At 38.3% G+C, this 12,788-nt stretch overlaps 2 protein-coding genes across 4 annotated transcripts; both read right to left on the bottom strand.

Moving 5' to 3' along the window:
• Positions 1-355: 355 nt before the first annotated feature.
• abhd14a (abhydrolase domain containing 14A) lies at positions 356-4,649 on the bottom strand. Of its 2 annotated transcripts, XM_051415909.1 has the most exons (6): positions 4,589-4,649; positions 4,278-4,431; positions 3,304-3,584; positions 2,983-3,098; positions 1,863-2,098; positions 356-1,302 (listed from the first exon to the last, which is right to left on the bottom strand). In XM_051415909.1, the coding sequence occupies exons 3-6, from the start codon at positions 3,564-3,566 to the stop codon at positions 1,120-1,122; spliced, it is 798 nt and encodes a 265-aa protein (XP_051271869.1). In that variant the 5' UTR covers positions 3,567-3,584; positions 4,278-4,431; positions 4,589-4,649; the 3' UTR covers positions 356-1,119. The 2 variants fall into 2 exon arrangements, with proteins under 2 accessions (XP_051271869.1, XP_051271868.1); XM_051415908.1 differs by having other exon boundaries at positions 4,278-4,634.
• Positions 4,650-5,078: 429 nt separating this feature from the next.
• hyal2b (hyaluronidase 2b) lies at positions 5,079-12,298 on the bottom strand. 2 transcript variants are annotated; one of them, XM_051414885.1, is made up of 4 exons: positions 11,401-12,298; positions 8,893-9,872; positions 8,427-8,516; positions 5,079-8,326 (listed from the first exon to the last, which is right to left on the bottom strand). In XM_051414885.1, the coding sequence occupies exons 2-4, from the start codon at positions 9,841-9,843 to the stop codon at positions 7,937-7,939; spliced, it is 1,431 nt and encodes a 476-aa protein (XP_051270845.1). In that variant the 5' UTR covers positions 9,844-9,872; positions 11,401-12,298; the 3' UTR covers positions 5,079-7,936. The 2 variants fall into 2 exon arrangements, with proteins under 2 accessions (XP_051270845.1, XP_051270844.1); XM_051414884.1 differs by lacking the exon at positions 11,401-12,298 and adding an exon at positions 10,355-10,566.
• Between the last annotated feature and the right edge of the window lie 490 nt (positions 12,299-12,788).

The raw sequence follows: 12,788 nt of genomic DNA, 5'->3' as shown, positions 1-12,788 counted from the left end.
TACGTGTACCACAGTATATTATTGCTATTGCTGCAATATTTGCGTCAAATGTAGTGGCACTAAGGCATAAAGTAGCTTTAAATGTAAATACTTGATAAAGTAACAAATACCTTGTAATTAAAAAAATAAATACATACCTTATAAAGGTACAGCACTTAGGTAAACACATTTGCTTTCAGAACAAGCAAATTACAGCTAATTTGCAAAAAATGCAAATGATGGATGTAGAGTGGTGTCAGAAACTTGCAAGAAGTTATTAAAAGCCAGCAATAACCCTTCATATACAGGATAAATACATCAGAATTACCTTCAGTTCCCAAAACATGGCATTTTATCAACTGAAACATACAAAACACACAATTTTTGTTTTTATTTTAAGCTATGCATATATCTTTAAGTTTGTTTTTGAATGATTGTCCAAACTTATTGCAAATATATTACATATCATTTTCTCATCATTATATAAATAAATGTGAGCTCTTTTTTTAAAAATCATTTTAAATGGTCCATATTCTTTTATACATTTTTTTTATTACAGTATGCATCAACTCTTTTTAGAACAGCATGTGTTTTCTTGGAAGCTGGAATGGTTATTAGATCTTAATATACAAATCTGTTGGTCAAATGTGAAGCGACAGGAGCTATTTAAACACAGGCAGCTGCTACATTTGCATATTTACAGTAACCTACATGTCACCTACAAATGGTAACAGTGAAGCAAACACATTCCATGTTTTTACATGCAAAGAGAGACATGAACCACATGAAACACCACTATACAAGTCTGAAGCTATTTTTAAAACGAGCTCTCATTTTTGGGTGACACTATGGGAAATTGAAAAAATAGTACTTCTGTAATGGAAACATCTGAAATACTGCATTGTTAACTCTCACTACAATATTTTACATGCCATTCTCCAGGTATTAAAACCTACTCCCATGCCAGTGTTCTTTGCTTCAGGTGATAATGATATGAGAATAATGCGGATCTTAGTACCTTCTGGCAAAATTGTCGCCATACTAAACCTCTTATCAGAGGACTAGTGTTACTCTGTCTATTTTTTTCCTCTTCTTTCTTTTGTTTCCATCTTTCTCCCTCCTCTTCCTCCTCCACACATCTCACTTCAGTTTGCTGAGGAATTCAATCAATCCTTGGTGAAATTCTCTGGGTTTGTCCATGTAGCAGGCATGGCGAGCTCCTTCTAACTTTAGCACAAAGTGATGTGGAAGTTGTATGAGGTTCTTGTGGGACTGGGCACCCAGATTTGTGTCCAGGGCTCCAAACACAATCAGAGTGGGAGTCTGTAGAAAGTACACAGGAGTCAATACTGTAAAGACTATACAGTGTAAAATGCAACACCATTATCAGAAAACAGCTGTGTAAAGATACAGGAAGTCTCCTAAAATACATGTGAAGCAAAATGCCGTTATGATGACACAACAAAAATATATGATCTATATGAAAGATTAATAAAAAAAGTAAATGTCAGATTATAAAGCCATAAAACAGGCATTGATAAAAAGCCAGACTAGTGCATAGTGCTGTACTGTACATAAAATAGAACGTGTACAGGGTATTTGAAGAGACATGTTGCATATGAAGACCTGCAGTTCAATGAGGGGCTACAGTTCATTTATGTCAGAGGGCCCTCTAGTGGGTTAATCTGGTCCTGCCTCAGTGGTGTGTATTCCCCTTTTAAAAAAAAAAAAAAAAAAAAAAAAAAAAAAGGCACAGTTCCCTAATGTCATCAGTTTGTTTACTCACATAACACACAACTAATGGCTTTACTCCATCATAGCTGTTGCTTCCATTTGAATATATTAAATCACCACAGACACATCACAACCTTTATCTCCCTCACCTGGACATTTTGGTACTGCTGTGGAGTGTAACTTCGGGTACCCACTGGTGCTATGGGGATGAAGCCATGTAGCTGAGCGTTGTTCTTCATGAGGAATGGGATGGAGTAATGTCCACTCATGGAGGGGCTCAAAAGCACAGCTGCTCTGACACCTAAAGACTCCATGAACCTTGAAAGAAGGTCCACTCGATTCTGGTCGGTCTTCAGAGCCTCTGAGTCCGGCGATTTTCCATACCCTTCAAGAAAAAGAAGAATTTGTGTAAGAACAGATACACAGGATGATTAGACCTCTTATTATACTGATGTGGGGTGGAGCGGTGCTGGGAATTGCCTGAGGTCACTGCGCTGCTTGTGTAAACCCAGATTTAATCCTTTTGTTGCAAGTAAATAAAATGTCATGTGTACCAAACAGCATGGCACACATGGCAACCCAGCGAAAAGTGAAAAGTTCTGCTGCAAACCCAGTGTCTTTACCCGGCACAATGATAACACATCAGTTTTAATGTAATACTAAATTTAGTAATACAAAAAACAAGTTTGTAAATCGTAAATCGGGAAATTAGCATCTCACATGTCCTGTCCTGACCTTATCTATGTGAGAAAAAAACTACAGATTAGGCAGGAAAAAAATATATCTATAAAATTTAAGTAATGCTGTTCTCTAAATCAGGGGTCTCAAACTTAAATTGGCTCGGGACTACAGGAACTACACATAAACCCAATATTCTAAAAATATTTCCATTACTTTACAAAAAAATGCAAATAGTTGTCATCATTATATCATCTTTGTTTGCAGCAAAACAATAAATAAAACCCCCAAACAGGCGCTCTTTTTATCAACTGTTTGCACACATTTGTGGACACCTTTGACAATATCTTGCTACAAACTAAATATGTTTTTAAAAACAGAATTGTTTTTCTTTAACTCTAAAAATATATTTTTTAAAAATTCTTTGCAGATGAGAGATAGAGGGCTGGTTGTGACCTCTGCGCGGAATTGAATCTAGTTCCTCTAATTAATTTGTGTACCACACCACACACACCATGATGAAATGATTGATTTCAGCATCATCATCATCATCATCATCGTCACTAACATTTGCATTTATTGTGTGCCTACCTGGCAGGTCCATCGCCAAGGCCTGATATCCATTAGTTGCCAGCAGTGCCATTGTACCGAGTTCTTCCCAGGTTTTGGATGTGAAGGCCTGGCCATGCAGAAGGACCACTTGCAGCCTGTAAAAAAAAAAAAAGAAATTAGTTTTCCTGTGGCTCCTCAACAATTAGTTTCTGGCAAATATAGCATGATGGAGCTGTAGGTTAGCAGCACACCAGCACCATCAACTGTCCATCCTCAGCCTACTGGTTTGGAATAAATAGATAGATATAAAAGGAAAAAGCACATTATCTCCCAAAATGTTCTACATTTGTGTCAACTCACCTTGGCAATATCTGTCGTCCAGCTCCATCAACAGGTAAAGCCTCTCTGAAGAACAGCGGAGGGTCCCCGGGTAGCTGTCCGGTGCGAATGGAGACATTGATGGTTGGCAGTGGTGGAGGAGGGGTGGCCATCAGACCCATTCTTTGAGCTTCAAGAGACGGCTCCATGCTGCCCTGGCGAATGGATGGCAGCAGCAGGTACAGCAGTAACGTGGCCAACAACACCAGGCCCAGAACAACAAGACGATTACGCAAGAAATTCATTTCATCAAGATGAACGATCTAGGAAAAGTGGTAGACAGTGCATTGTCTGAGAGACCATCATATAGTAATGTAAGTGTGTACACCCTGCATCCATAAAGACCATTGTGGATCAACCTATGGCTTTATCTTTACAATCTTTGGTTTCTACATTTGTTTTCATAGTTTAAACCATCATTCCTATCTCACACACTGCTTTACAGGAACACAAGCTTGGTGTACACAAATGATGCCACATCTCTAGATGTCAGCAGGTGTCTTGATGAGATAAATTCTGTCATAACACACAGGAATGATAACTTAAACTACCAAAATAATATAATAAAATATTTGCCTTAAAGGTTAAGACTTCACTTAAGAGTCTTGTCTCTGGTAAATATGGTAAATCCTTCAAATTGCCACATAGCATGTAAATCCAAGCATAGACTTGCAATGTCTCATGCTCACAATGCTTTAAACTGTACTACACAACGCTGCTAATGTTAACCATGTTAGTATGTTAGGACTAGAGGTGGCTGTGCAGGGAAACTATTCCGAAAAAACCCAAGAAATGTAATCTGAATGACGAAAAAAAAGGTCAGTTGGCGAAAGAAATTTCAACCAAAATCAGCTGGAAAGCTAACATTAGCTTCATGTGTCGCTCTTTAACCAGCGACAATGTATGTTACAGTGAGTCAAGAAGCAATAAGGATGGCAAACCAGAGGAAAACATACCGACACAGAGGGGATACTTGTTAATTCACTGACAGAAGGACGAGGCTGTCTGCTTTATCGCCATGTCTTCTGCATTGCTGGTTGCCGGTGATGGGAAATGTTGCCGAGAGGCTTCGGGTGGTGGATGCTGGTGGTGGGCAGCTAGCTTTTCAAGCTGAGAGGAGAAATGGAGCAGTTAGCCTGACGGTAGCTAGACATTTTTCACTCACAGAAAAAGGCGACGTACACATTCAACGTTCATTGGATAGAAAATGTCCAATCAATCGGATGAACAGGTGACCGTTAAAAGATCAAATGTGCCCCGGTCTCACTTTAATCGCCTGTTCCTCGTCGGAGCATTTTACGAGCTGCACACAACAACGCGCAGCTCTGATTATATAGTTCAGCACCAGTACGTCATTTCCTGCTGTAGCTGTCACACAAACACATAATAATAATAATAATAATAATACATCTGTTTTTGTTTTAAAATAACGCGTATGTTATCCTGTCAATGTGGATTATAATACTTTCCTCAAATAAGTTCTACATTGCCGACATGCTTTAGATTTATGGAGTACCACCTTCATACCAAATAATTATCACCATAACCCAAACTTCTTTGTATTTAATGCAACTTTGACTAGATACGTTGAAACTTCAGACAAAAGTTCAACATTTCAAGCATCATGACATTTTTTTTCTTGATTTGACATGAGCTTTTAATAGATTTTATCCTGTTTTCGCTGTAGTTTTGTTGAAAACAAACAGTATAAGTTAGTATATACAGTATATGATACAAATACAGCACTTCCATTGTCATCTTTTTAAATTATTTTAATATTTTTTGCACAAAGCGTAAAACTGTAACGTTAAATGGACAGAATCCCAGTAGACTAACAGTCCCCAGAAAATAACAAAAACAGAAAAATACATTATGTTTTAAATAATTAAATTCTCTGATGAAAAAAGTGAATGTGAATTGTTTTCAAAAACAAAACCCTTTGGTTTCAAACAATAACGTCATTATATTTAGGAAGAATAAGGCTTGTAAATTAAGGTAATTTCTCTAAAGATGTCTCTAAAATGGAGAGGTTAAGTTATAAGACAATAAAAGTTTTAGATTTTTCATAATTTTACCCTCCAGGCAGCCACTGATTTTCACTGATTTCAATGAATGGTATAAAAGATCATTTCTCAGAGACTGAAAACGTGCTTGAGTACAGTAATCCATCACAGCACATATCATATAATAATGTGAATTTAAGTTATGATAAAAAATGCGTAATGTAATTTAGCTATAAGAGTAGACAGTCAAATACGACAATGACTGATAATAATTGATAATTACTCATCTCAAACAAGTTCAAAGTCACTAACATTGATATTCATACTGTTGTGCAATAAATTAAAAGCAATGACTTCACACATTTGAAACACTGTAGTGTGCCTTCAGAAATGGTTGGCAGTATATATGGTGCTTGATGTAAAAAGGCTAAAACTGTAAAAACAGCTGGTTTATAGCTTTCTGCTGAAACTTAAATAATGATCCCTGGCATTAACTAATAGTACAATAGGGCATTCAATTATAGGTGACATCTTCCCATTTTATGCCACATAATTCAAGTGTTACGGTGTCAGAGCTGGTTTTTATAAATCTGATTAATATGTTCAGGACTCACATCAACGTCACAAAAAAAAAAAACTTAGATTATTCTTACAATGCAACTGAGTTGAAACCCAAGGGAGGTATCATAGAAGCACCCATTTCCTTTTAGAAGATTCACAGTGGAACATATCTCTAACATGACACTTTGAATGGAAAGAAAAAAACACTTGGCCATATTATACTGTAATGCACTGACGGTATCAGGCAACAGAACATCATTTCACTCCTTACTGACACAAAATAAAACCAGATCCACCTCAACAATAAGGTAGTTAAAGTGCAGTATTTTCTGAAGTTTGCAGCGTACGCAAAATGGTGTAAAGCAATACTCTTTGGGAGATTCTCAGTTTTTTCAGTCTGAGCAAAACAGCACAACCTACCACTTGCCTACTTATATCATAACTCATTTTAGGTAGCTGAATACTTTTTTGAGCAACGCCATACAGCATAAAAACAGAAGCTACTTTATGAATACGAAACTGCTCAGCTAGCTTCAGTCTAGCAAATATAATTACTTGGCAATTACCTAATATGATGTAGCTTTAGTAGTTGATATCTACACAGTGTTAATGGAGGAATCCTGACACCAACTGCTGTGCAAACAAGTCAAACTACACGCTAAAAAACTGAAAATCAAAACAGATAATTATGTACAGAGCCCGACTAATACTGGATTTGTGAGGCTGATATAGATATTTGAAAGTTTTATAAAACTCTGATAGCAGTACATCAGCCAAATATTTTTTTTAGAATAAACACGAACATCTTCAAAAGGATCCCTTACATTTGGTTATTACATAATTGTGGCCAAGAATCTTGTTCTTCTTTCTTGTTACATTTCAGCCGCCGGATACGCCAATACCAATATATCTGAGACAAGCTTAAATCGGCCATGATCAGTTAGACTCTAATTGTGTATTTGTACTGCTACAGTGTGATAAGCCTGTCTGTTTTGTTTACAAAAAAATTAACGAAAGCTATATTACCTGCTGAAATGTTTTATTTTTTTTATTTTTTACTGTTTTCACATGTCCATGTGAATTTAAAAAAAACATTTGCAAACAAATAGGAACATTTATCTTTACAGGTCTTTCCACCCATTCCTTTTTTATATACACAGTCCTGATCATTAAAAAAACAACAACTGGTAGGCATATAATTAATATCAGTATAAAGCACTGTGCCCAACAGAGGGCTGAGATGAAAACCTCAACAATCACAACTTGTAAACGAAGGCAACCATTAAAATAGAGCACTTTGTAGCCCAAGGCACACTTTTGAACTGAAACAGGTCCAGCCGTGTTGTTTCTATAAGCCAAAGATAACCAAAGAAATGTAAGACTCAGTTTGTCCTTATTGTTCACCTTCTGGGATAATGCACTTTTTATATTTAATTCACAAGGCTGTATGTCAGCACATTTATCAGCTCGACCCATCAACAGACACAAATTATGATGTTGAAATGGGCAGCAATATGCGATTGTAGAACACCTAAAGTCATGTACCAACAATGTGTCAATACTGTATGTGGCTGTGCATCAATTGTACCCATTTTCCACTTTTTGTCCATGTTTTCCCATTGTTCTGTTCATTATTAAAAAACCTTTAGGTGAAACAATCATTGTTATAAGGCATTTTATAGTGTGCAAACGGGCCCACATTTACAATACCTCCTCATCTGGAGGTTACAGGCCTTTAAGAGATAGTTATGATTTTTGACATAATTTGATATAAGCTAATGACCGCTTGCATTATTGATGGAGGGACATTAGTTCGGGGAGGTGGTCCTGAGGTTGGAGCTCCGCCAGTGCAGCTCGTCACACACAAATATTCCTGTCAGATGTGTCTGTGTGCTTGGATCCTGTCATACTGTGAGATTTCTGGTGACAGGACTGTCTCTCTGCTGTGATCAGTACAGTATAACTAATGCACAGGGACTTACCACCTTTATGTCAAGCTGTCCTTTTCAGGTCTGGCAGAAGCAGTGAATAGTTTGGGTTTCTCAGTTTCCTCAGTGTAGCAGAGTGAGGAGTCCTAGTGGGAGTAAAAAGCAAAGCGACCAGGTTCCTAAGACACTAGAGGCTTTATTGTTCCCTTTTTCTTTCTCAGCACAGGCTTCACCCCTGTATCCACTGTAGCACTGGCACTGGAAGTGCGTGCGCAAAAGAGCCAGCTCAGCTTGATCAGGCACGCCTGTAACTTTCAGCTGGCCACCCTGACTGGTGATGCTGTGTGTTAAGGGGCTGAGATGCAGATACACGTCGCTGTCTGGTATTTTTCGCAGACAGCGGCCGTGGGATTTACACACCACCTGACTGCACTGTTCAGCTGCTGTAGACACATTGAGCAGGTACCGGCCCAGCGATCCCTTGCAATACTCATTTAGGATGGAGCAGCTGGCCTGAAGGGAAAAAAAGGGGATGTTAACCACATAACTACCAACAAACCACTGAACCGTATGCTACTCAGCATCAAGTGAGCAGAGAGGGTATGACACTTACGCTGCTGCTTGCATAGGAGGTGTCCCCCCAGAAGATTACACCTGCAGCTCCAAGTGCTACACTCTCACCGATGGTGGAGACGAGATCTGTCTACAAAACATTAACACAAACAGTTCAGTACATACATACGAGGGAAATATTATCACACATAAAATTATTTTTAGTACATCAGAGTTCCAACAAAGGCTATATAAAGCTTACACACTAAGCTAATGCACTTTAAACCAAGTATAGTGTTAACCTGTATTTTATCTAATCTTCTCATGGCTGAAGTGATGTTATTATAGTGTCAAAAATATTCAAAGCTGAACCAGGACATAATTTCAGAGATTTCATTGACTGCCACCCAGAAATAAGTGGTCTCCTGGCAACTGCATCCTCCAATTGTCCAAATATAATAACTGAAATCCTAATATAATGAATGTACAAGCCTCCTGTACTTAAATTGTTGCTCTAGTCAACTAACCTCAGTTAGGAGGGTCATCTGACTCATGTAAGTTGGGCGGGTATAAACAAAAACAGGACGTGCCAATCCATCCCCGACAGAAGCCAGGCGCATCGCCTCCTTTACCCTGTTACGGACAAAGAGGCGCCCATAATTTGTAGAGCTTAGTGCAGAATCCATGTATACAGACGGGAACAATGCTGTACATTCCATCCACAACCAGTTAAGTTGATCATTGCGATCCATCTCCACACTAGGACAGCGGCCTGTGTACTCCTTCAGGCCACTCCTGTAGTCATGGTTGTAACAATCTGGAAACAGGTAGAAGCCCCAAAGTTGATTGGGCCTCAGATTCTTGGCAAGTTTTAGAGTCTCCAGCATGAATTTGCGAGCCGATAGCTCAAATTCCTGTAGTGCAACTTTTCCCACTTGTTCTGGGGTCCACTTAGGGTTCTTTTTGGCCACCATTTCCTTGGATTTACTTCGATAGATATCTTTAGTATCCCAGTTTCGGATCCACAGTGGGCGCCACTCCTCCCAGTCAATAACAGCCAGCCCTTTTGCCTCTGGCTCACGTATATATTTCTGCAAACCCTCAGGCATCTTTTCAAAGTGCTGAGCGAGGCTGGCAAGCTGTGGAAGGCCTCCATTCATTGCAGTGCCACTGCGCTCATAATAGGGATACAACCCAAGGCGCTCCTTATAGAAAATTGTGAGGTTCTGCCGGACAAAGCCTTCATTGGGGGTTGCCACAATGTCAAACTGGGCCAAGGATAAAGTTACACCATGTCGCGGGGCACAGTCTTGTGTTGGAGCATTCCAGGCAAGGAGAACTGGCTTCTGGGAGTATAATGGCCATCTTGTCTGCTTCATATCTGCTGAACACAAGACTGTCCACGATGTAAACAGGGTCAGAAGCAGCCAAGGCAGCTGGCCTTCTGTGGTGAAGAGAGATTGAAACACAGTCTCCATGGTCACTGCTCACCTTCTCTCCTCTTTCTCTACAAAAGAAAAACAAAGCAGTTTTGTTACATTCAAATTTCTTTCTAATGATGTCCCAAATACTAAATAAGAGAGAAATAGGAACTCTTTAGGTCGACTTTGAGGGGATATTTTATAGAGTTTGAGTTTTAGTAAGAGCAGCATGAGCTCACAGATAATGTAGTATCTTTAAAGCAGCGTTAAGATTACATATGACTTGTCTAAGGTATATTAGTATTAACTGCCAATTACCAATTATGATTAATAGCAGACAACTTCCTCTTTGATTGACGTTACATTAATCATTTTGCTTCGGAAATCGAAAGTAACGTTAAGTGAGTAAGTTTAATGTTAGCTAGAGCGAAATGTAAAGCCAAGAAAAAACCCCAAACCAACTAAATCTTCTACTTTTAGTTGTTCTTTAAGACTGACGGTAACTTCATTGAAACTGACAATGGTTGCTAAGTTAAGTTAGCTAACGCGTTGTTGGTTCCAGGCTGACCTGTTCAAGTGAAGCTGAGGACCGGGGCTTATTCCACTCATGTAACCGTCAGATAAATTGCCTTTCCAACGCCCTGCCATGTGAAAAGTCATAACCCAGTCCTTTCAATCCATGTTGATGGTCGATATGTTTGCCACATAAGAGGGCTAACAGAAGTTACATGGCAGGAGCGGAGGTGAGGGGTCCGTTGAGCAACAACAGTTCAGTGTACTGAGCTCCTGAGTAGGGGGGTTACGGATTTATTACAGAAAATAATTTCCCTTGTTTTCCCGTTAGTATTAATACAGCACGGGGGGGGGGGTTCTTTAAAATGACGACTGTGTAACACTCACCCACGATTATAACCCCGTCTGGCATATAATTAAGGGTAAAACTACACCCCAGTGTTGTTTACCCCCCTTGAATAAAAACCAAAGTAGTCCATTCCTCAAGCCCTGCTCTGAATTGACTGAGGAAGCTGGTTTCATTGATTAATAAGACCAAACCAATTCACATTTTGAAAAGCGTGACGACTGTAGTTTTATTACTATGGAGTCTATTTTAGCACTGTTTAAATTGTTACAGTGTAAAAAGTTTCAGTCATTCAGAATGAGTGGGACATTTAGGCTTAGGGGACATGGTTAGTCTTATTTATATAACTTAATGGTATTCAGCAATAGCAGGTGTCACACAATTTCAGAGACAGTGTCCTCCCTGGATGTTTCATTTGTATTTTCTGTGACCATAAGTATTCCATAGACTGAGGTAAACTGTATACAATTTTGCTTAACTTAAAATAAGCTTACAGCACAATTAGCATAAATCATTCTTACAATAAGCATTATTTTAGAATTAAAAAGTTGGTACTGGAAATGCTTTGATATAGATTCAGATTTGTATCTTGCATCTGTTCTGACAGAGTCAGTCTTTAACAGATGTCAATAGTAACAAATGTAGTCCCACTCTGAAGATTGTGTGTTGATACAACAAACATTATAATTCTTAAAAACATAATAAAACATTTTTAAATGTGTCATTTAACAGTGTGTCCAAATAATGTGTCTTACCAGCAACCGTTTCTTCTCTATTGTCCAGATAAAAGTAGTTCAATTAAGGTGTTCCAGTTGGTTAGGATCTGGATTCATACAGGTTGTTATTCCTCTCCATTATCAAAGTCTGTGTTGAAATCCACCACTGACTGGTATTTATATATCCAGCAGACTCCACCTCTGTTTGACCTCTAAAACACCTCAACATATTTCTTTATTTTTCCTTTTGAATATAGGGAGTTTCCAAGTGTCCAATTCAGTCAGATTCAAATCCACACTGTGAAAAGGAAATTAGTCAGTATTAGGCGGGGAGTCTTATAGATTTTACCATGACTCAAATCATCTGAAAGCATTTGAAATTCAATTCACAGCTGAAACAGGATTTCTGGCAGCTTACTCATGATCCTCAGATGATGGCTGTGACAAGTGTAAAGTTTGCTTGCAACCACACGCACACATTTTGGATATGCCATGAAGGCTTTCATTGGGAAGATTTTTGCACACCAAAGAGTGTGTTAAAACAAGTGAAATTATGTTTATCATTGTAGCTACATTCTTGTGAGCATCATAGTGAGTACCAGTGACAGTTTACCTGCTATAATCTAATTTTATAAAGTAGTATATGGTGTATATATAAAGTATATGATGGCAGGTTCTTACTGGTTGTAAACTCAGGTTTAGCTGCTGAAATCAGGTAAAAAAAAAGGGGGATTTCAAATTAATGGTGCAATAAGGTAAACATGACTCATAGCTGACTGACAACCTTTTGTTCAACCAAATAAAATCATTGTAAATTGTGAAAGTTTGTAAATTACTTAAAAAAGATAAGTTTTCACTTATAGCAAAGAAAACACATTAAGGTGCTTCTATTGAGAAAGCATGTAGTCACACACAATTTACTTTGTTGCCCTATTATTACCATCAAACATCATTCAAATACACTTAGACCTTATGACTAATAGATCTTCTGAAGACAGTTCCTGCAGAATATGTAGGGAAGTGTTTGTGATGTTTCCAAAATAAAAACAACTTTCAGACATGTCATGCTTTGTAAAAATTTAGAATAATTCACACACTTTTTAATTAGAAGGTAAAAGATGGTAAATGTCACTGTGAGTAATACCTTACTTTGCGACTTCATGTCTTAGAATAAAAAAATTTGTCAGCAAAGCCAGTGGGATGGGTGGTTTGCTGAGTCAAATCTTTTATTTTAACCCCTGATACTGCAATTCACCTCATGGTCTTTTATATTATTACAGCTTTGTGAAAGTAAACAAGAAAAAGTAATTGTACTGCCACGTCTCCCCCAGACTCAGCTGGAAAAGGTACTTGCCCAGAGGTAAAAAAAAGCACAAAGTCCTGTGTGGAGTAAAATCATTTCATGGAAGCAATAAAGTGGAGTGGAC

This window comes from Dicentrarchus labrax, unplaced genomic scaffold (assembly GCF_905237075.1).
Source record: "Dicentrarchus labrax unplaced genomic scaffold, dlabrax2021, whole genome shotgun sequence".
Classification (NCBI taxonomy): domain Eukaryota; kingdom Metazoa; phylum Chordata; class Actinopteri; family Moronidae; genus Dicentrarchus; species Dicentrarchus labrax.
This window is presented reverse-complemented; position numbering and strand designations above follow the sequence as displayed.

Coding starts and splice junctions, on each gene's coding strand:
- abhd14a (XM_051415909.1), bottom strand. CDS start 3,566: ATGAATTTCTTGCGTAATCGTCTTGTTGTTCTGGGCCTGGTGTTGTTG. Junction 2,099..2,982: donor CTTGGCGATGGACCTGCCAG/GTAGGCACACAA, acceptor TTTTTCTTGAAG/GGTATGGAAAATCGCCGGAC. Junction 1,303..1,862: donor AGCAGTACCAAAATGTCCAG/GTGAGGGAGATA, acceptor TACTTTCTACAG/ACTCCCACTCTGATTGTGTT.
- hyal2b (XM_051414885.1), bottom strand. CDS start 9,843: ATGGAGACTGTGTTTCAATCTCTCTTCACCACAGAAGGCCAGCTGCCT. Junction 8,517..8,892: donor AGATGACCCTCCTAACTGAG/GTTAGTTGACTA, acceptor AATGTTTTGTAG/ACAGATCTCGTCTCCACCAT. Junction 8,327..8,426: donor CCTCCTATGCAAGCAGCAGC/GTAAGTGTCATA, acceptor TTTTCCCTTCAG/GCCAGCTGCTCCATCCTAAA.